The sequence below is a fragment of the Hylobates moloch genome, unplaced genomic scaffold (genome assembly GCF_009828535.3).
Source record: "Hylobates moloch isolate HMO894 unplaced genomic scaffold, HMol_V3 SCAFFOLD_18, whole genome shotgun sequence".
Taxonomy (NCBI): Eukaryota; Metazoa; Chordata; class Mammalia; order Primates; family Hylobatidae; genus Hylobates; species Hylobates moloch.
In genome coordinates this window covers 49927222-49949531 of record NW_026652293.1, presented here as the reverse complement: position 1 = coordinate 49949531, position 22310 = coordinate 49927222, and the positions used below count along the sequence as shown (strand labels likewise).

At 34.6% G+C, this 22310-nt stretch overlaps 1 protein-coding gene across 1 annotated transcript in view; it reads left to right on the top strand.

Annotated features, from left to right (window-relative positions):
- USH2A (usherin) overlaps positions 1-22310 on the top strand; it is a 798563-nt gene that overhangs the window by 161308 nt on the left and 614945 nt on the right. Inside the window, exons 12-13 of the mRNA XM_032136481.2 lie at positions 13588-13783; positions 17501-18142. Of these exons, the coding sequence (XP_031992372.1) occupies positions 13588-13783; positions 17501-18142 (838 nt within the window). The remainder of the gene's footprint in view (positions 1-13587; positions 13784-17500; positions 18143-22310) is intronic.

Here is a 22310-nt window from a genome sequence, read left to right as displayed (position 1 = left end):
TTTTTCCTTTTTGTGTATTTCTGAAAATTCTATATTTTTATTTTGTTTTCATCTCATTATTATTATTAGCCTTTCTGAAGTATTTTCTTATCTTTCTCTTCTAATCTTTTAGTTGAGATTTTTTTCCAGCCTTTTTTTTTTTTTTTTTTTTTTTTTTTTGGATATAGAATCTTAGTATATTGTCTAGGCTGTACTCAAACTCCTGGGCTCTAGCAATACTTCTACCTAAGCCTCATGAGTAGCTGGGACTACAAGCATATGTCACTATGCCTGGCTCTATATTTTTAATATTTAAGAATTCTTTCTTTCACCAGTTGTTTATTCTTTTAGGCTTTTTTTTGTTTCTATATTTTTTAATGAATACAACTTTTATCTTCTGGGGATAACAGAGATATTTTATTAAATTGTTATTAGTTGATGATTTCTTCTATCTCTAATTCCCTGCATTGTTTGTTTCCTCATCTGGATTATCATTTTTCGTCCTCCTCCTTTATTTTTGTTTCTGTCATTCACATTGTATATTTTGCACATGTTTGATGAATTTTGCCATCTGCTTTATTCTGTAGAGAAATGGTAAAACATTTCCAAAATGGCCTTTACTCATGTTTATGAGCAGCAATACAGCTTTACTTTGCAGAGGTTAAAAGCTCAAATATTAGTTCTAGAGTTCTTATCTTTGTAGTTTCCTCTGCCAGTTTCCTCCTTATGGAAAATAACTCTGGCTCCCGGCTTTCCATAAACTGTGTAGAAGGGGAATTGTGGTGGTAAAGGGGATAGGCAATGTATACAGACTTTCACTTAATCCTTTCATGTCTACCTTGTGCCTCTTCCAATAACAAATTGTTGATGTTCCAATATAATGGAGCAGGTTAATTTCAATTATTATTGACAATAAGACTGATGTCACTGTGGAGTAGGATTAGTTTGGCTGGCTGAGTGGGGTTGAAAAGGGGATCTGAAAATCTAAATACTTTCTATGCGGAATACCTCTAATTCATGATTCTCAACCTTGGCACTATGGCTATTTTGGGCTGGGTAATTTGTTGTGAGGGATGGATATGTGCATTGCAGGATGTTTAGCAAAATCCCTGGCTACATGTCAGTATACTACATGCCAGTAGAACTCCTCCCCCACTGGGACAACCGGAAACTTCCTCTGGGGACAAAATCATCCTCAGTTGAGAACCATTGTTTAACTTTAGACCTGTGTGTGTCCTCTTACTTCTCTCAATGTTTCATTATCTTCAAGTCTTCGGGCTCTGAAAGATTCTATAGGAAAAATCAGTTTTCATGTTTTAGGAATCCAATTCAGCCAGCACTCAAGCTGTAACTTCTCTGATTATTCAAGAATGTTGTCAATATTTATTTCTATTTCTTAATTTCATTTTCTGTCTTCAAAATGTTTGTAAAATGTATTTCTTCCCTATTGGTTTCTCTGCTGGCCTCATTAAAATTGTGGGTTATATTTTTTAAAATTCCTATTTTTTATTGAAGTATCAAGAAAAAAGGAAAAGGCATATGCTTGATCTGAACTTTATCAAAAATTGGTAATTGTTTTCATCTCTTACTATTAACTCTTTTTTAAATCAATCCTCTTGCTTTAGGAATCCAAATCAGCCTGCACTCATACTCCAGTTTCTCTGATTAGTCAAGAACGTTGCCAATATTTATTTATATTTCTTCATTTCATTTTTCGTCTTTGAAATTTTTGAAAAATATATTTCTCCCATATTGTTTTCTCTGCTGGTCTCATTAAAATTATGGGTTTTACTTTCTAAAATTGCCATTATTTTAAAGTAGTGAGAAAAAGAGGAAAATACATGTGCTTAATCTAAATCTTACCAAAAATTTTATATTTACTAAATTTATTTAGATGCATATTTTTCTGACAATGGGCAGTCTTAGTTAACACCTGTATCCTTTTTCTTGAGCAAGAAAATAAATTTATTATAATTTTTACTTATTCTGCCCTAGTATTCCTCATGGATAAATCGTGTCTTAATTTTATTAATCTTTGAATGCATCACTTCTAATAAGTTGGATCCTTTGTAAGAAAGCAGAATGTGTACAATACACTTATCCTTTAGTTTTGTCTTCCTGGGAACTGGCTCTTGATCATAGTTTTGTCTTCCTGGGAACTGGCTCTTGATCACAATAGGATATATACCTACAGATCAGCTTGATTATAATTTAATTTGCTGTATTTGGCAGCAACATCTTATAGTGGTAACCTAGACTGAGATGAAATATTCCATTTCAATTGACAGTTATAAAGCTACAGACCATAGATTTAAATTATTTGAGTAGTTACTACATTAAAACACATCTTTTTTTCCTTTCCTTTGCTCCCAACCACATGCGCAGTAACCAGTATGTTTCTAAATTTTGCTCCTGTTTATAATGCTATTTCTTAAGCTTCTAAACATCACAGTGTGCATTGCGCCTCTGCTAATCTCCATCCAAATTCTGCTATGTTTTGGAGTTTGTCTGTAAGAAAGTGTAGTGCTGATGACGGGATTGAAGGTTCAGGATTCCAATTTTGGCTGCTTAACAGGAACAGTTGAAGGATGGCATGAGGTTTTTGATCCATGGTTTTCCATTTCCCTGGTATAGTAAGCATAGGTATCACTGCCAAACTTCTTTGGAGCTCTGTGTTATTTGGGTTTAGAGCTTGGAGCTATGTTAAACAGCTGAATAAATGTTTCCAATGCAACTCCGTCTATGATGCAGCTCCTGAAAATTCTCTCTGAATGTTGTCAACTAGTTTTCTCTTAAATTGAGTTTATAGTTGTTGTGTCAGGTCCAAATGTCTTTTTGAGACTTTACTTCTGACTGAACAGTGTGACAGAATTTATCATCCCGCTTGAAATGATAAAAATATGGACAAAATGTGTTAAATAATTGTTTGCTAGATGGTGGACATCAGGCAATGAGGACAATGTTTGCTGAGAAATAGGAAATAAATTATGTGAATCTTACAATTGACCCAGATTACTGCTTACAGAGTATTTGCAGTCCATGACTTAGGGAGAGAAAACCCAGATGGAGCTCAGAGGGTTCTCCAAATTGAAGAGATGTAGCCAAGTGTTTCAGGAATTCAAAGTAGTTAGAGTTTGCAGAGAGCAGAGAGAGGAACAAAGAGATAATTCCACAGATCTACAGAGCATCTTCCTTAAGAATTCACTGCACTACTGTTCATTGCATGTATGAGGCTGCAGAAAGCACAACTTTGAATTATTAAAAGTAACAATAATTAACACTCATGTAATGCTGGGATATGTGCCTATTTCCACTAGCTGAACTGGTGAGAAAATTTATGATTCATGGGACATTTGATAAGAGTACACAAAAGGGTCTAGCCTCAATAGTGGAGAATAGCCCTAGGCTGATAACTACTTCAATACTACCTAATAAATCTTAAGAGCAAGACTCAAAAGGAACTGTTTCCAAGTAATTTAACTGCATCCAAGAACAAAACACAAATATATTTGTAAGAACACCAAAATATATAGTACCCAACAGGAAAAAATTCACAGTCTCTGGCACCAAATTGAAGATTATCAGGCATGCAAAGAAGCAGGAAAGTACAATTCACAATGAGGATGTAAATGCATCAATCAAAACTGATCCAGAATTGTGAGAGATGTTAGAATTATCAGGCCAGTATATTGAAACAGATATTATAACTTTACATAGTTTAAAAGTTACATAAAAATATGGAAGGTACTAAATAACCCCACAGATCAAAATTCCAGAGAAAAACCTACAGTGTATGGAATGAAAATACACTGGATATAACTGATTATATATTAAACATAAAACATTTATGTTATATATAAAAAATTAGTGAACTTGAAGTCATAGCAATATAACCTATCCAAAATGAAACAGAGTTGAAAGAGCACTTGTAAAAATGAAAACAGCATTTGTTAGCTGTGGGACAACTTTTAGAGCCTTGGTATATGTGTAATTGGAGTCCCTAAAGGAATGGTGGGGTGGAGGTGGGATCATAAAAAAATTCAAAGAATTTATGGCTGAAAAATTCCAAGTACAGTACACTGAAAACCATAAAGCCACAAACTCATGAATCTCAAGAAAACTAAAAAATAAGTAACATGAAGGAAATCACAAAAGGCATATTATAATTGAATTGCTCAAAGCTAGTGATAAATTTTTAATGATAAAACAAAATACTAAAGCAGCCAGAGGAAAAAGACATGTTAAATACACAGGCAAAACAATAAGAATGACAACAGATTTCCTATCCAAAATAATGCAAAGAAGAAGACAGTGGGGCAACATTCTTATAACCGTGAAAGAAAATAAATAGTGCACTTATGATTCTATATCTAGTAAAGATATCTAAGATGAAGGTGAAATAAAAACTATTTGCAATACATATAATGAAAGAGTTCATCACACACAAACCTATACTATAAGAAACATTAGAAAGAAGTCCTTCAGTAGGAAATAAAATGGTATCACATGGAAATATGGATCTGCACAAAGAAACAAAAAGCACACAAAATGGCAACTGCATTGGTAAATACGGAGGGTATTTTTCTAATGATTTAATTTTCTTTAAATATAGTTGACAGTTTAAAAAATAATAATAATATAGTAAAGGTTTCATAACATGTATAAGTAAAATGTTTGGCAGCAATAACACAATAATCAGGAGGGGGAAAAGGAAGTACCCTTGACCCTTGAACGACATGGGAGTTAGAGGCACTGATTCCCTGCACAGTCAAAAATTCATGTTTAACTTTGACTCTCCAAAAACTTAACTGCTAATGTCCTACCGTTGACCAAAACCTTACTGATAACATGAACAGTCAATTAACATTTATTTTGTATATACTTTATTCTTACAATAAAGTAATCTAGAGAAAAGAGAATCTTTAGGAAAATCATAAGAAAGAGAAAATGTATTTACTATTTGTTAAGTGAAAGTGGATCATAAAGATCTTTGTCCTCTTCATCTTCACTTTGAGTAAGATGAGGAGGAGGAATAAGAGGAAGAGGAGAGATTGGTCTTGTTGCCTCATGGCTGGCAGAGGTGGAAGAAGATTCTTTTATAAGTAGACTCATGCAGTGGTAACCCATGTTTTTCAAGGGACAATTGTATACTATTGTAAGATCCTTATACTCTATTTGAACTAGTCTGTCACTTAAAGCTAGGCTGTGATAAAGATGTAGGATAAAAACCACTAAAATCATAAAACAAAGAGTTATAGCTAATAAACCAACATGGAGATAATTTGAATCATAAAGAAATATAAAATAACACAAGACAGGCAAAAAAAAGAGGAAAAAAGAAATCCCAAACAGATGGGACAAATAGAAAATATCTAGATAATAGATTTAAACATAATCATATCAATAATAGTGCTAAATTTTCCTGTTCTGAATACTCCACTTAAAAGACAGCGATTGGAAGATTGGTTAAAAAAGGAAAAAGTACAACTTAACTATATGCTACTTACAGAAAAGATATTTAAGTATAAGACACAAATAGGTTAAAAGTAAATGTTGGAAAAGATAAATCCTGTGAGCACTAAACATAAGAAATCTAGGGTGACTTTACTAATATGAGAAAACATGAATTTTTAGAAATTTTGTCCAAGAAAAAATATTGCCCAGGATGAAGACGGTAATTTCATTTTTCAAAAGGAGTCATTTTATCAATAGGACATAACAATTCTTAATATTTCGGTACCAGCAACAGAGCTTCAAAATGCACAGAACAAAAACTAATGTAACTGAAGGAGAAAGTAAAATCCGCATTTGTGGGCAAAAATTTCAATACCCTTCTCTCAGTTAATAGAACAAACTGACAGGAAATCAGTAAATCCATAGATTAGAAGAACACTGTCAACGAACTTGACCTACTGGCCAGTTATGGAACATTCAACCCAACAGAGCAGCAAACTACACCTACTTTTCAGGCCTACACAAAACATCTACCAAAATAGATCAAATTCTGAACCATAACACAAGCCTCAATAGATTTAAAATAATTCAAATCATATAAAGTATATTATCTGGCTGCAGTTAAATTAAATTAGAAATCAATAACAGACATGTAAGTCTTTAATCCATCATGAATTAATTTTTGTATACAGTGTAAGGAAGGGATCCAGTTTCAGCTTTCTACATATGGCTAGCCAGTTTTCCCAGCACCATTTATTAAATAGGGAATCCTTTCCCCATTGCTTGTTTTTGTCAGGCTTGTCAAAGATCAGATAGTTGTAGATATGCGGCATTATTTCTGAGGGCTCTGTTCTGTTCCATTGATCTATGTCTCTGTTGTGGTACCAGTACCATGCTGTTTTGGTTACTGTAGCCTTGTAGTATAGTTTTAAGTCAGGTAGCGTGATGCCTCCAGCTTTGTTCTTTTGGCTTAGGATTGACTTGGCGATGCGGGCCCTTTTTTGGTTCCATATGAACTTTAAAGTAGTTTTTTCCAATTCTGTGAAGAAAGTCACTGGTAGCTTGATGGGGATGGCATTGAATCTATAAATTACCTTGGGCAGTATGGCCATTTTCACGATATTGATTCTTCCAACCCATGAGCATGGAATGTTCTTCCATTTGTTTGTATCCTCTTTTATTTCCTTGAGCAGTGGTTTGTAGTTCTCCTTGAAGAGGTCCTTCACATCCCTTGTAAGTTGGATTCCTAGGTATTTTATTCTCTTTGAAGCAATTGTGAATGGGAGTTCACTCATGATTTGGCTATCTGTCTGTGATTGGTGTACAAGAATGCTTGTGATTTTTGTACATTGATTTTGTATCCTGAGACTTTGCTCAAGTTGCTAATCAGCTTAAGGAGATTTTGGGCTGAGACAATGGGGTTTTCTAGACATACAATCATGTCATCTGCAAACAGGGACAATTTGACTTCCTCTTTTCCTAATTGAATACCCTTTATTTCCTTCTCCTGCCTGATTGCCCTGGCCAGAACTTCCAGCACTATGTTGAATAGGAGTGGTGAGAGAGGGCATCCCTGTCTTGTGCCAGTTTTCAAAGGGAATGCTTCCAGTTTTTGCCCATTCAGTATGATATTGGCTGTGGGTTTGTCATAGATAGCTCTTATTATTTCAAGATACGTCCCATCAATACCTAATTTATTGAGAGTTTTTAGCATGAAGGGTTGTTGAATTTTGTCAAAGGCCTTTTCTGCATCTATTGAAATAGTCATGTGGTTTTTGTCTTTGGTTCTGTTTATATGCTGGATTACATTTATTGATTTGCATATGTTGAACCAGCCTTGCATCCCAGGGATGAAGCCCACTTGATCATGGTGTAGAAGCTTTTTGATGTGCTGCTGGATTCGGTTTGCCAATATTTTATTGAGGATTTTTGCATCAATGTTCATCAAGGATATTGGTCTGAAATTCTCTTTTTTGGTTGTGTCTCTGCCAGGCTTTGGTATCAGGACGATGCTGGCCTCATAAAATGTGTTAGGGAGGATTCCCTCTTTTTCTATCAATTGGAATAGTTCCAGAAGGAATGGTACCAGTTCCTCCTTGTACCTCTGGTAGAATTCGGCCGTGAATCCATGAGGTCCTGGACTCTTTTTGGTTAGTAAGCTATTTATTATTGCCACAATTTCAGAGCCTGTTATTGGTCTATTCAGAGATTCAACTTCTTCCTGGTTTAGTCTTGGGAGGGTGTATTTGTAGAGGAATTTATCCATTTCTTCTAGATTTTCTAGTTTATTTGCGTAGAGGTGTTTGTAGTATTCTCTGATGGTAGATTGTATTTCTGTGGGATCGGTGGTGATAACCCCTTTTTCATTTTTTATTGCATCTACTTGATTCTTCTCTCTTTTCTTCTTTATTAGTCTTGCTAGCGGTCTATCAATTTTGTTGATCTTTCAAAAAACCAGCTCCTGTATTCATTAATTTTTGAAGGGTTTTTTGTGTCTCTATTTCCTTCAGTTCTGCTCTGATTTTAGTTATTTCTAGCCTTCTGTGGATTAAAGACTTACATGTGAGGCTTAAAACCATAAAAACCCTAGAAGAAAGCCTAGGCAATACCATTCAGGACATAGGCGTGGGCAAGGACTTCATGTCTAAAACACCAAAAGCAATGGCAACAAAAGCCAAAATTGACAAATGGGATCAAATTAAACTAAAGAGCTTCTGCACAGCAAAAGAAACTACCATCAGAGTGAACAGGCAACCTACAGAATGGGAGAAAATTTTTGCAACCTACTCATCTGACAAAGGGCTAATATCCAGAATCTACAATGAACTCAAACAAATTTACAAGAAAAAAACAAACAACCCCATCAAAAAGTGGGCAAAGGACATGAACAGACACTTCTCAAAAGAAGACATTTATGCAGCCAAAAAACACATGAAGAAATGCTCATCATCACTGGCCATCAGAGAAATGCAAATCAAAACCACAATGAGATACCATCTCACACCAGTTAGAATGGCCATCATTAAAAAGTCAGGAAACAACAGGTGCTGGAGAGGATGTGGAGAAATAGGACACTTTCACACTGTTGGTGGGACTGTAAACTAGTTCAACCATTGTGGAAGTCAGTGTGGAGATTCCTCAGGGATCTAGAACTAGAAATACCATTTGACCCAGCCATCCCATTACTGGGTATATACCCAAAGGACTATAAATCATGCTGCTATAAAGACACATGGACACGTATGTTTGTTGTGGCACTATTCACAATAGCAAAGACTTGGAACCAACCCAAATGCCCAACAACGATAGACTGGATTAAGAAAATGTGGCACATATACACCATGGAATACTATGCAGCCATAAAAAATGATGAGTTCATGTCCTTTGTAGGGACATGGATGAAACTGGAAAACATCATTCTCAGTAAACTACCGCAAGGACAAAAAACCAAACACCGCATGTTCTCACTTATAGGTGGGAATTGAACAATGAGAACTCATGGACACAGGAAGGGGAACATCACACTCCGGGGACTGTTGTGGGTTGGGGGGAGGGGGGAGGAACAGCATTAGGAGATATACCTAATGCTAAATGACGAGTTAATGGGTGCAGCAAACCAACACCGCACATGGATACATATGTAACAAACCTGCACATTGTGCACATGTACCCTAAAACCTAAAATATAATAATAATAAAAAAAGAAATCAATAACAAAATAACCTGGAATTGCTTTAAATATTTGGAAACTAACTAACACAATTCTAAATAATCCAAGATTAAAAGAGGAAACCTAAAGAGGAATTAAGAAGTATTTTGAACTGAATGAAAATGAAAACACAGCATAACAAAATTGTGAGATACCCAATATGGCAGGACTTAGTAGTATATTAATAGCACTAAATGCCTATGTTAGGAAAGGATGAAGATTTCAAAGAAATATCTTCTACTTTACAAAACTAGCAAAAGAAGGGAAGACCCAAGCCAGGCTAATGAAAGCTATTTCTGAGTTTCTAACTGCATCTCGTGGGGATGATCATTTCTTTTCTCTGCTCTTGTGGCTGAAAGCATGTTAAGGCCAAAATTGTGATTCAGGCAAGACCCAAATTTATAAGACCAAGATTGCATTTTAAGCCATAAAGAGCAGGAGAATCTCCATGGCTTGAACTGTGAATAGATATTTGTTTGTTATCAGAGATAGTAATTGTACTGCTTTATCTGTATTTCCTTCCATGTTAGTAAAAGAAAGCTCAAAATTAGTTGATCACATGATCATAGAGAATAAACTACATATCTCAGCCTCCTTGGCAGCTAGGTGTAGAAATGTGGTTTAAGTTCTGGTCAATGATATTATATCTATTAACTTTTGCTGCTTAAGTTAATGGCTAAAAACAATAAAAATTGCTTATTTATTTAAGATTCTATGGTTTGTCTCAGTGCTGGTGTGCACTGGCTTGTCCAACCTCTTCTGGGCTCTCTCATTTGTCTGTGATTAGCTAGCTGGTCAAGTAGCAGTTAGATAGGAAGACTTCACTCACATATATGGTGGTTGACAAGCTGGCTGTTCACCAGGGCAATATTAGCTGGGGCACCTCAGTTCTCTGCCATACAACCTCTAATATTCCAGCAGGATAGCATGAGCTTGTTCACAAGGTGATCTCAGAGTTCCAAGCCCAGCAAGAGAGTATGAACTCCAAATTTGCAGGCACTTTTAAATGTCTGTTTGAATCATATTTGCAAGCGGTATATGTTCTAGTATTTGGCCGAAGAAAACCAATAGGTCAATCTAGAGTTATTGTGGAAGGATCGTACCAAAGAGTGTCTTTGTGTATTTTTAAAGGAAAGGGGAATGCCTTTCTCTCTTTCTATTTCTTGGTGGATAGGAATTGGTTTTAGAATATGAGTAGATTTGTATTTTCTCACATTAAAAAGGGAGAATCTACAGCTATGGAATCTACAGAAGTAAACTTGGTATTTTCAGTTGAATTTTGGGAAACTGACTAAAGTTAACATTTTTAAAAACAATAATGCCTTATTTTATTTTTAAACTACATTTCAAGATATAGTTAATATACAGAAATTATAATCTATATGTGTTACAGAGAGTTAGATTAATGAAATGGGAGTAAACTTGTTATTTTTTTAATTTGTGGCAGAGTTGTTCATATAGAAAGAATTGTTTCTATTGACAAAAATATCTGGATAAGACTTAGGTTTTGGCAAGAATCAAGGCAATATTATACACTTTTGAGATGTCTGTGAAAAAGTGACCATGTAAAGTCAGGTGTATAGAAAAAAGTGGATATGCTTTATGGCAGAGCAAGGAGGAAGAAGAGAGAAGCCACAGAGATGGTAGATAATTGGAGTGCAAGATGGTAGGTAATTGGAGTGCCAATGAAAATCTCTAGCTATAGGGAAACTAAAGGGATATTATGAATTGCAAAGTAATGATTTAATTCCTCTTTTACCCGGAATCTTTAATAAAGTTTAACAACTACATTTTGTTTGTTTGTTTTGAACAAGAGTTCTTGAAATTGAGGCATTAGCTGAGTTTCACCTCTGGGTGACATAGGGCAGTGCTGGCAGTAGCCAGAAAGACTTCAAAATGGAAGAAGCGGAAGTGTAGGGTCAGGGCGACTACGAGATGATCAATACGCATAGAATTCTTAAAAACTTAAGGAGGACTTCTGTCATTCAGGGATGGAATTAGGGTCATAGGCAGCCTTATCTAGATTTCAAAAGGCAAGGACACTCCAGCTGATACATGCATTACATGTAAATAAGAATACAACAAGGCCAGGCACTGTGGCTCAGGCCTGTAATCCCAGCAATTTGGGAGGCCAAGGCGGGCAGATCATCCGAGGTCAGGAGTTGGAGGCCAGCCTGACCAACATTGTGAAACCGCATCTCTACTAAAAAGACAAAAAATTAGCCATGCCTGGTGGCCCAGCTACTGGGGAGGCTGAAACAAGAGAGTCACTTCAACCTGGGAGGCGGAGGTTGCAGTGAGCTGAGATCGCACCATTGTACTCCAAATTTGCAGGCATTTTTAAATGTCTGTTTGAATCATTTTTCAAGAGTTAAACTCCATCTCAAAAAAAAAAAAAAAGCATATAAAAGATACAGATTTTGCACTTTTATTTCTCTTTACCTTTTGCACGCTTCCTTGCTCTTTGAAAAAGTATTGTTTACATGTGAATAATGTTTAAGATTATTCTTTGACGGAAACATCACGTATGTCCAATGCCTTAAGGTGTTTACTATCTCTTTGGAGAAAAGGACTGATCCTGTAAAGTACCAGCAATGACTCAGGCCTGAGTTGTGGGTTGATATACTTGAAGTGTTACAAGTACGTACTCACAGGCCTATTGGATTTTCATGGTATGCCTATATGTTACACATATCCACCAATAAATGCCATTTATTTTTGTAGGCTGAATCAAATCTCTGTCTTGAGTAATGATTTTGTATTCTTTGGACTAGATGTGAATAAGACTGAGAAACAGCCAGACACAAGAAGGCAATTCATCGTTCTCACTCATCTTTCTAAACCTATATACATCTTTGATATAGAGGTTCATTATTAGCTACAACTACATTTGGTTTGCATATAACCATTTATTTTTCAGTCTTAGATATTTTCATATCAATTGTCTTAATTATCCTTAAATAAAGCTTCCAGTGAGTCTCTATTTCTTGGATAAGGACAATTGAGGCAGTGACAGTTCTTTAAAAATTATTTAATTTCTAAGTCCTTCCCTATATCTTGTAACTGAATCCCAACCTAGATATTTTTTAATATCCTTGAAATTAAATAGAAATCAAATAATATCTTTCCACATGTAGGTTACCTCCCTCTATGGTAACTCTGCCTCCAAATGTGAAGAGCTGGATTCAATCCAGGTGAAAGAAAATTAGGAGGGAAAATGTCAGGGACTATAAAAGAGATTTGAAGTCGTACCCACATTGCTGTGTTAGAGTCCTGAGTTATTAAATTTCTCGTATTTATTTGACATTTTATATACATATGTCCGCTTATGAAGAGTTTAGTTCTTATCTTTCTTTAATCAACATAGTATTATCTATGCATATAGTAGATGAACACTGTATTTTATGTATTTTCATTCTTTTCAAACCAGATGCTTAAAGAATAAAATGACACAGTGTTTTAGCTGTTATTTTGCTTGAAAATGCTTTAAAGCAAGAAAAATTTTTGGAATTTCTTATCACAATATAAATCAGCTAAGTATATTTAATGTGGTGAAATGAATCATAAATAGGCTGAAATAGTCCTAAAAGGGGAGTTGGGTAAGAAAAAATGTATTAGGGTCAGTATCAATAGGCATAAATAATTCTATTAACAAATAACATTAAACATTGTTACACTGTTTATGGGATGATGTCATTATATCATTATAGAAAGATTCTCCCTTAATTTAAATACCTAGCATGTACAAAACAAGTTTAAATCAATGAGACAGTAAACAAGAGGAATAAAATAGAGAGGTGGGCTGGGCGCGGTGATTCATGCCTGTAATCCCAGCACTTTGGGAGGCTGAGGCGGGCAGATCACGAGGTCAAGAGATCGAGACCAATATGGTGAAACCTCGCCTCTGCTAAAATTACAAAAATTAGCTGAGTGTGGTGGCGGGTGCCTGTAATCCCAGCTACTCGGAAGGCTGAGGCAGGAGAATGGCGTGAACACGGGAGGCGGAGCTTGCAGTGAGCCGAGATCTTGCCACTGCACTCCAGCCTGGGGGACAGAGCGAGACTCCGTCTCAAAAAAAAAAAAAAAAAAGAGAGAGAGAGAGAGAAATGGTGTCCTAAAGACTAAATTAACTGCTGACTGTTTTCTATTTTCAGTCTCTAAATATATATATTTTTATTTCTTTATATAATATTGAATGGTTAATTCCCCCATTTCCCTTTTATTCATATACGACTAACTTCTATGGGTTTTATTTCCATTCAGTTGTATGTATTCCCCCTGCTGAAGCCTCCCATGTTGTGTGTCAAGAGGAAAAATATCTTATTACCTTCTTGTCTGTTGAACATTTAGTTTTCTTCTCCCTCCCTCCCTGTCTTGTACCTAATGAGCAAATTATCTAAAAATAGATACATTCATCATTCTACAAAATGTTGTATCTTCTCTAGATTGGAGGCCAGTGTAATTGTAAGAGACATGTGTCTGGCAGACAGTGCAATCAGTGCCAGAATGGATTCTACAATCTACAAGAGTTGGATCCTGATGGCTGCAGTCCCTGTAACTGCAATACCTCTGGGACAGTGGATGGAGATATTACCTGTCACCAAAATTCAGGCCAGTGCAAGTGCAAAGCAAACGTTATTGGTACGTGTAATGCAAAAGTTTACAGTCACATCTCTATTACCATCTGGAATAAAATTCTCTATTTGATTTCTTAACTGAAGAGTAAAGCAAATTTCTTTGCTCAAGGCAGGCTGGAAAAAAAAAACAATTTGGATGAAATTAACTGTTTAAAATGATTAAATTAATAATTCTATCAAACTACAGCTTGAAGCTTAGTTTAATCAACCCTTTAGAAGTTTCTTTATTCTGTAGATGCATTAATTCACATGGTACCATACTAATAAGTCATAGAAAAAATATAATTTGCTTACTGCATAGATGTTTCTTTCAGAAAATTAGCACTTTTTCAAAATGTTTTACACTTAATGAGTTCTAAGCAAATCATTTCCATGCTAGTTTTCTTAATAGACCAAAATAAATGGATTTTTTTTCAAAATATTCTGTGCTACAGGGTCCTTTGTGATAAATCTTTCCGTTTTTTTCTGTTATATTTCTTTGAACTGTTCCTATGAAATGCAAAATAAGTCAACATAATTCTACAGATCATGTATATTGCTAGGGTTACTTATAAAGGGCTATATAATTTTAATTTTGTAATTCAGCACCAAGTTGATTATAATAAACAGCTACCTTCGGTGTTATTTATCATTTTTTTATACAAGACGTGCTTTTTTGTTTGTTACTCCCACAGGTATTTTTCAGAAATTAGATTTGATTATAGCAATTTATTACATCCAACATTTTTGAGGGGAACCACCACCACATAAGGACAAAATTTATCAAGTGCCCGAAATGTGCTATGTACATAATGCACTTTGAAATTTTGATATATGAGAATATTATGAGAGGAAAGTTTCCTGATGAAGTGAGCCCTGTATTGTAACTGAATATGTCTTGGTTCATATAGGAAGTTTAAAAAAGACCTTTGCCTTTCTATTGTCATTCAAGACACCAAGTCATCCATGGTTTTTCTAACACTGACCTGAACCTTACAATAATAAAAATATGCCTGGCAGTGATTACACACAGTCCTCTCTTTCTCTCTCTCTCTCTCTCACACACACACACACACACACACACACACACACACACACACACACACACGAATGCTTACATGTACACATGCATATGTACATATCATTCTGAATACTATTTTCATTTCTGTGATATACCTCTAAATCTAATTCTTTATCTTTTATTTATGTAAGTATACATCATGCTACACAATTCAGCTAGACAGGCATTTCAATTTAATAAAGAGAATGTAGGTGTGTTTAATGGCATTACACGAGATTTCTCTGGTTTAAAGAAACATTACATGAAAATCTGTAACATAATTTACCTTTATGCATCTCAAGCCTACAAAAACTAATTTTTTAGAAAGAAAGAATAACGTGTAAAGAGAAGTACGTATTTGTATGTGCTATCCATGATGCTGAAGGAATTCTAAGACCCTGAATTCAATTTGTATGGCATCCTTTGTTCTTTAATGTGAGATATATTTTAAACTCAAGATGTGAAAACAAAAGTTAAAGCAAGGCCTTTAAAGGCAGTGAAATAATTACTTCTTTGTATCAATGGAAACTTTCTTGTGATGGTTAGATTCCAGAGCTTGAGGAAGGGAAAAATCAAAATTAATTTAGAATGTGTTATGCTATCCCTACTATTTGCCTGTTTTGTTGATTGATCCAGATGGTTTTCTGCAGGAAACATAAAATATATTTTGTGAAGACTGAATTACTTCGGTATTATAAATAATTATTATTTCTAGTGTTATTTCTGCAAATGTAGTACTTTTATAAAAACAAAAACTTGATATGCATATTTATTTTCCTAATGGGATCAGCAAGTAACTTTATTCAATTTCACCCTGTTAATATGAAAAAAAAAAAAAGAAGCCCAGAAAATACAAGTGTGTGTTGTATATGCTTCAGAAAGCAAACTGTTAGAGTTAACAAAACTGTTAAATCTTACTAATGATTCTATCACCAGTAAAATACATTAGCACCAATAATTTTATTAAAGTAGGTCATTCATCTAGAATAAAAAGGGAGAAGAATGTGAATTAAATGCCAAGTGTGCTAACTCGCCTGTACTTGTTAACACCGAATGTGATGCCCTGTAGGCCTTCCTGAGTATCGTTAGGAATAGATTACCTGTCAGGATTATGTATGGCATATTCAAATAAGCACTGTGCATATTTTTAAAACTGATATGATATGAATCCATGTAGACCAATTTTAATAGTTCAAAATGAGTCATAATTCTTGTTAACAATACAGTTATTTTTAAAATTTGCAGCAATAGTGGTCCTTTTTTATTTTCCTTATTGAAATTAAATGATATGCCTTAGGTGAGTCATTCATCACTGTTAAAGAACTTGCCTTCCATTGGAGTTCTTGAATTTTTATCCATATATATACATATATATTGTGCATTTCCTTCCAGTTTAGGAAATGCTTTTCTACATATGAGTTCCTGAGTGTGTTTTTGACTCTTATTTTAAGACTAATTTTTAAATTGCAATTATAGCTTGAAATAAATGTTTCAGTTGATTCAACCCATGCAGTCAGTTATTTAAATTCGTGGATATCTGGAGACTATCTAAAGGAAGTATTTTGCATCTAAACATTTACTATTCTAATTTTTTTATTTCTTTGCCTTGCAATACCCTTTTTTTTTTTTTTAGAATAACCTTACTTGTCAGAGATTTAAGTTTAGGTGATAAAACATTTTTCTTCATTCGTAAAATGTATATGTGTACTCCTTTAAATAGAAGTAATATAAAAAACAGCATTTACTTAGTGTTTAAAGAGGTATGTTCTGAGTCACACAAGATGACAAGCAATGTGATTGCTTTATGAGCCAAGGAGAGCATAATTTATATTAATTGAAAATGATAAAATAGAGGAGCATACAAAAGGATTAAACCAAAAATTGCCCTGGATAAGTTTTATTTATATTAATTACTTAAATGTGTGGATTCAGAAATAAGTATATATGCTGTTTTCACAAAAATAGTTATCAGCTTACATTTTTTTTCTTTTTTCCCAGCTTCACGAAGGTATAATTAAATAAAAATTGTATATATTTATGGCCGACAACAGGATGTTTTGATATATGTACACATTATAAAATGATTAATTCCAGCTAATTAACATATCCATCACCTCATGTACTTATCATGTTTTTTGGGGTGAGAACATTTAAGGTCTAATCTCTTAGCAATTTTCCAGTATACATTATTATTAAGTATAGTCACCATGCTGTACAGTAGAGCTCCAGAACTTATTCATTCTATCTAGCTGGAACTTTGTACTCAGCTTAACATTTTAGTAAACATCTTTAGAGATTTCTTATCTTTAGGAAGACAACTAATTTGTTATATGTAATTCTACTATAATTTTAAATGAACACATTTGTTAAAATAATTTTTAAGATTTGTAAAAGAGAAAAAGAGCTCCAGCATATGTAACAGAAACAACGTTTGCATTAAGCATTTTTCTTTGCATTAGTAATTAAAAATTTATGAAGTTCATCGCAAACAGTTGTATATTAAAGCTAAATTAAATATTGCCATTGAATTTTGAGAGTATGATTAGTCCCCTGTGGCATTGCTTAGGAGAAAACACTCAATATTTTGTGTTCGTATCGTCTGCAGTAGCATCGTTTGTGTCTCATCTATTTTGAATGAAATCATTTTCCCATCTTCACCTTTTAAATATATTTTATCTTTAGGGCTTAGGTGTGATCGTTGCAATTTTGGATTTAAATTTCTCCGAAGCTTTAATAATGATGGATGTGAGCCCTGCCAGTGTAACCTCCATGGCTCAGTGAACAAATTCTGCAATCCTCTCTCTGGGCAGTGTGAGTGCAAAAAAGAAGCCAAAGGACTTCAGTGTGACACCTGCAGAGAAAACTTTTATGGGTTAGATGTCACCAATTGTAAGGCCTGTGACTGTGACACAGCTGGATCCCTCCCTGGGACTGTCTGTAATGCTAAGACAGGGCAGTGCATCTGTAAGCCCAATGTTGGAGGGAGACAGTGCAATAAATGTTTGGAGGGAAACTTCTACCTACGGCAAAATAATTCTTTCCTCTGTCTGCCTTGCAACTGTGATAAGACTGGGACAACAAATGGCTCTCTGCTGTGTGACAAATCAACAGGACAATGTCCTTGCAAATTAGGGGTAACAGGTCTTCGCTGTAATCAGTGTGAGCCTCACAGGTACAATTTGACCATTGACAATTTTCAACGCTGCCAGATGTGTGAGTGTGACTCCTTGGGGACATTACCTGGGACCATTTGTGACCCAATCAGTGGCCAGTGCCTGTGTGTGCCTAATCGTCAAGGAAGAAGGTGTAATCAGTGTCAACCAGGTAAGAAAGAAATGTGTTACATTTTCAGTGCATAATGACATTCCTTTTGTTAACTTATAACAGGTAACTTCTCCCTGTTTCTGGTTTGTGGCTTCTACATATTTTATTTCCAAAATCATTATTGTATTTATATCATTATCCAACACAGATATAACTATTTAACTTATTCAAAATTATCTGCATATTTATGTTACTATTTTGGGAGGATACTTTAGATAAAACTCAGCCGATCAGATTTATTTCATAATTGAAAATTTCTACACTTGAAATAAATCCCTTTTAACAGTTTTTTAAAAATCAGATTAACAAGAGTCAATTTTATTTTCCAGAGAAAGGAAAATTTGAGTTGAATATCCATACAATGCCAAATATTCAAATGATGAACTAAATCTCTGAATAAAACTGGCTAAATGTTTTTACCGAAGAGGCTATATGTTCTAGTTTTATATAGAAATACTTAGAATTGTTTCTACATGCCATCAAATTAATAAAATAGGCTACTGTTTAATCTTATTATATACAAACTTATCTTTCCATCTCTTTCCCAATTGGGAGAGGGATAGGCCCCATCTATGGCTCTCCTTGCATTTAAGATTTTAACTAAAATACTATACCTTCTTTACAATAAATTCATTATGATATCATGATAAATATAAGTACTTATCAGTTGTTTAACAGCTGTGCTAATTGTTGTCCTGTCAGCCAATATTAGCTCTGAGTTATATGGGTCTATAAAAATGAGCATGATACAAACTCAAAGGTGTGATTTGCTTGCCAGAGAAGGAGTAGAACAAAAGTTCTGTTTACATAGCAAGGAACCCAGCCTAGGATAACTGGGCCACACTTTTCCTTTGGCATTGGTCAGTGTGACAAGTAAGATCAAAGAGACAAGAAGGAATTGATGAAGAGTTCATTGTTTTTGAGATATAAGTATTAGAAAACAACTTGAACTGGTTTAAACATAAATGGAGACTATATTATAACTAGATATTCCATAAAAACCTAAGGAGAAGGACCACTGCAGTCAGGACTCAGGAATTAGAATGCTTCCATTGATACATATTCATTCGTCTCTCTCTCTCTCTCTCTCTCTTTCTCTCTCGAAAGGGGACTTTACCTCTCTCTTTCTCTATATGGGCATATGGCCACCCTGTGTCCCCTGAAATTGTTTATAAGTCTACCGCCAGCTACAACAGAGAGATTTATTAGCTACCTCTTAGTTATAATTTCTAGAGGACAATTCAAATTGACTCAGTTTTGTTTGGTTGGTTACCTCTGAGCCAATTCACTGTGGCCAGGGGTGTCACATACTTATAAAATGAGCATAGCTTTTAGGGACCATTTCATCAGGTAGGAGCAAGGTGGTAAGTATCCCAGAAGACAGGAAGACAATGGAGACCTGGGCAGACAGCCTAAATGACAGATACAGCACATTCACTCTTTTTACCTTCAGGTTAATCCTTCCAAATTTGCAATCAATTAACTTTTTGATATCCTAAGATGATGGTTTTTTGCTCTTTTAGTGTTTATCAATATCTCTAATTTTGGAAACAAAGTACTCTGTCTACTACACAGTCAAATAACCATGATTTATACATCCTTCTTTCTAAGTAAACCAAAACAAATAGATCAAATATTATATCCTTTTGAGTAATTATTGATTGTTAAAACTTACTGTTCCATTCTAACTTTAATTGTATATATAACACAAGTCACACGTTTTAAACATTTTTTCTGATTTTGGAAAAACTCTGAAATCATAGTTACAAACATTTGCTCCCTTTGGTCTTTTCAATGAAAGACCCAGCCCATCATCTCAATACTTTGTATACCTACCAGATATCTAAATGATGAACTAAAATTGTTAGAAAACCTATGCTTTTCTGGTTGTTTTGTATATCATGCAGAAATAGCCATGGATAATTTAATCTACACCGTGCATAAGACGGGCTCATTTGTGCCCTTCCTAGGATGAAGAAATACTGACTTCATTGCTCTTTCCTTTATTTTTGTGTCTCTCATTGTGGTGATCTCTTTGTTCCCAATTCTTAAGCCCTTTTCTCCCACCAAAATCTATGGCTCTTTCCTGTCTACCCTATATACTATTGGCAGAATAATTCCCCTAAAATACTTAATTAGTTATGTCATTCTCCTGTAGGGTTACCTAAAATGGGTTTTATTTTGCCTATCATTTGAGTCCAATCTGGGCAAACCTTTATGAGTTTTTATCTTCTGGTCACAGTCTAGACACCTAGCTTTACTTCCTGATATTCCCTTTCTCCCATCTTCTTCAGTCACTGCAGCCACTTCACTGGAGCTACACATGTCACATGCAGAGCCGATTTCAATCTACCTGATGCTTTGGTTCATTCTCCTTTCCCGATGTGGAATGCAGTATAATCCTCCTTTTCAGTGTTAGTTGGCATCCTCCGACTAGTTTTACTATTCAACATACTGCTTAAAATTCTCCATCACTCAGTGAACAACAAAGTTAGCATGAAGCATCAGTGTTTTAAGAGATGGTTTAACTCAAACCTATAGAAAACTTGAAAATAATGTGTTTTTGAAAATGTGCTCAAGCTTCTATTGTCTTCATGTTCAATTTATTATATGACCTTGAAGATAGATTTATGTTCAATAAATAATAATACAGATCTCATTGTAATTACCCCATAATTATGCTTCTTTTTTCTGAAGACCATATGGACCTATAAATGAAGTCAATGAGTTAAGAGTACGGAGCATTAAACACGGTGAAAATATTTTTATTTACTGAAAAAATTCAACAGTGTATTGTAAAATACTTAGTAGACAATGTACTAGACTGAGAAAACATATTTGGAGCTCCATTTCTTCAGCTTACTGACTCTCTAAAGGCATTCCCCTGTCCTCAACAGGGAACTTCCATATTTTCTTCCAACCGTCCATTTCTATCCAGGGTAAGCAGATTTCTCTTTAAGCTGTTACCTGAGTGGAGCCTGTATCAGTTCTACTCATATCCTATTGATCAGAACTGCTTTGTATATCCATACCTCACTGCAAAAGCAAAAGAGGCTGGCAAATAGATGCCCTATCTGAATATCAAGGTGTCTATTTAAAACTTGGGGCCTCTGTTATTATAAGGAATAAGAAAGAAATTGATCCTTGAAGACAGCCTTGGCTATACTAGGAATGTCCTACACTTAAAAAATTAGCTGGCAGAACATTAGTCAACTTCCAGATAGATGCTTTTAATGACCATGAGTTTTGTACTTTTTTTGATAGATCCCATTATTATCATTTTTTAAAAAAAATCAGCCAAAGTTAATGAAGGCCTCTTGAGTCCTGAGGAAATACATGCACAAAATCTCTTCTTGGGATCTTCGACTGTTTCTTACATGCTTTGCCTTATAGACTCAATGCTATTCTAGTCACTCTTCCTTCCAAGGATATGCTACAGTTTATCAGTGGCCCTGCTGAGTTATTGACCCAGGATATTGACCTGGTTATGAAAAGCTAGAATGATCAAGCTATAGATTTGGATTATTATATTTTGTTGAACAGTGCAGTTATTTTCATATAGATAAACATTTCTCTTACTGAGAAATCATTTTCTTCTGGGTACTGTTGAGTTCTTAATTTAATCGGAGAACATTTTATGTGTAGTAGCAAACAGTACTTTCAGTGAGCTTAAATTTTGATGGGGAAACTGATAGAATAATTTACAAATAAATATATGATATAAATTTAAATAGTGATGATTTTTGGACCCGTGACTCTACTCAATTATGTTTCTTTGTTGCTGAGAGTTTAAGATATTATCAAGGTTACCAAATAGACTATTTATTTGGCACTTTTATATCAGTGTTTAGTTTCCAGAAAGGTAAACTGGGTAGCCATGTTTATATTGTACAAGTGGAGTCACATTGATATTTTATTGCAATGGAAACAGTAAGTGGTTTAAAAGGAGGAAGATGAAGTGAAAGAAATTATCAACCTGTTTCTTTTTATATTATTATTTAAAATTAGTAATTTTTCTGTTTTTCTCTTTTACATTTTTTCTCATTTAAGATCATGAGTGCCTGTTTTAAAAAGCAGCCCAATGAGATGACCTTGTTAAAACTCCTGATTATTTCTCAGTATCTTCAATTAAATAAACCCCTTACTGTGTACCCACAATGTACAAGGA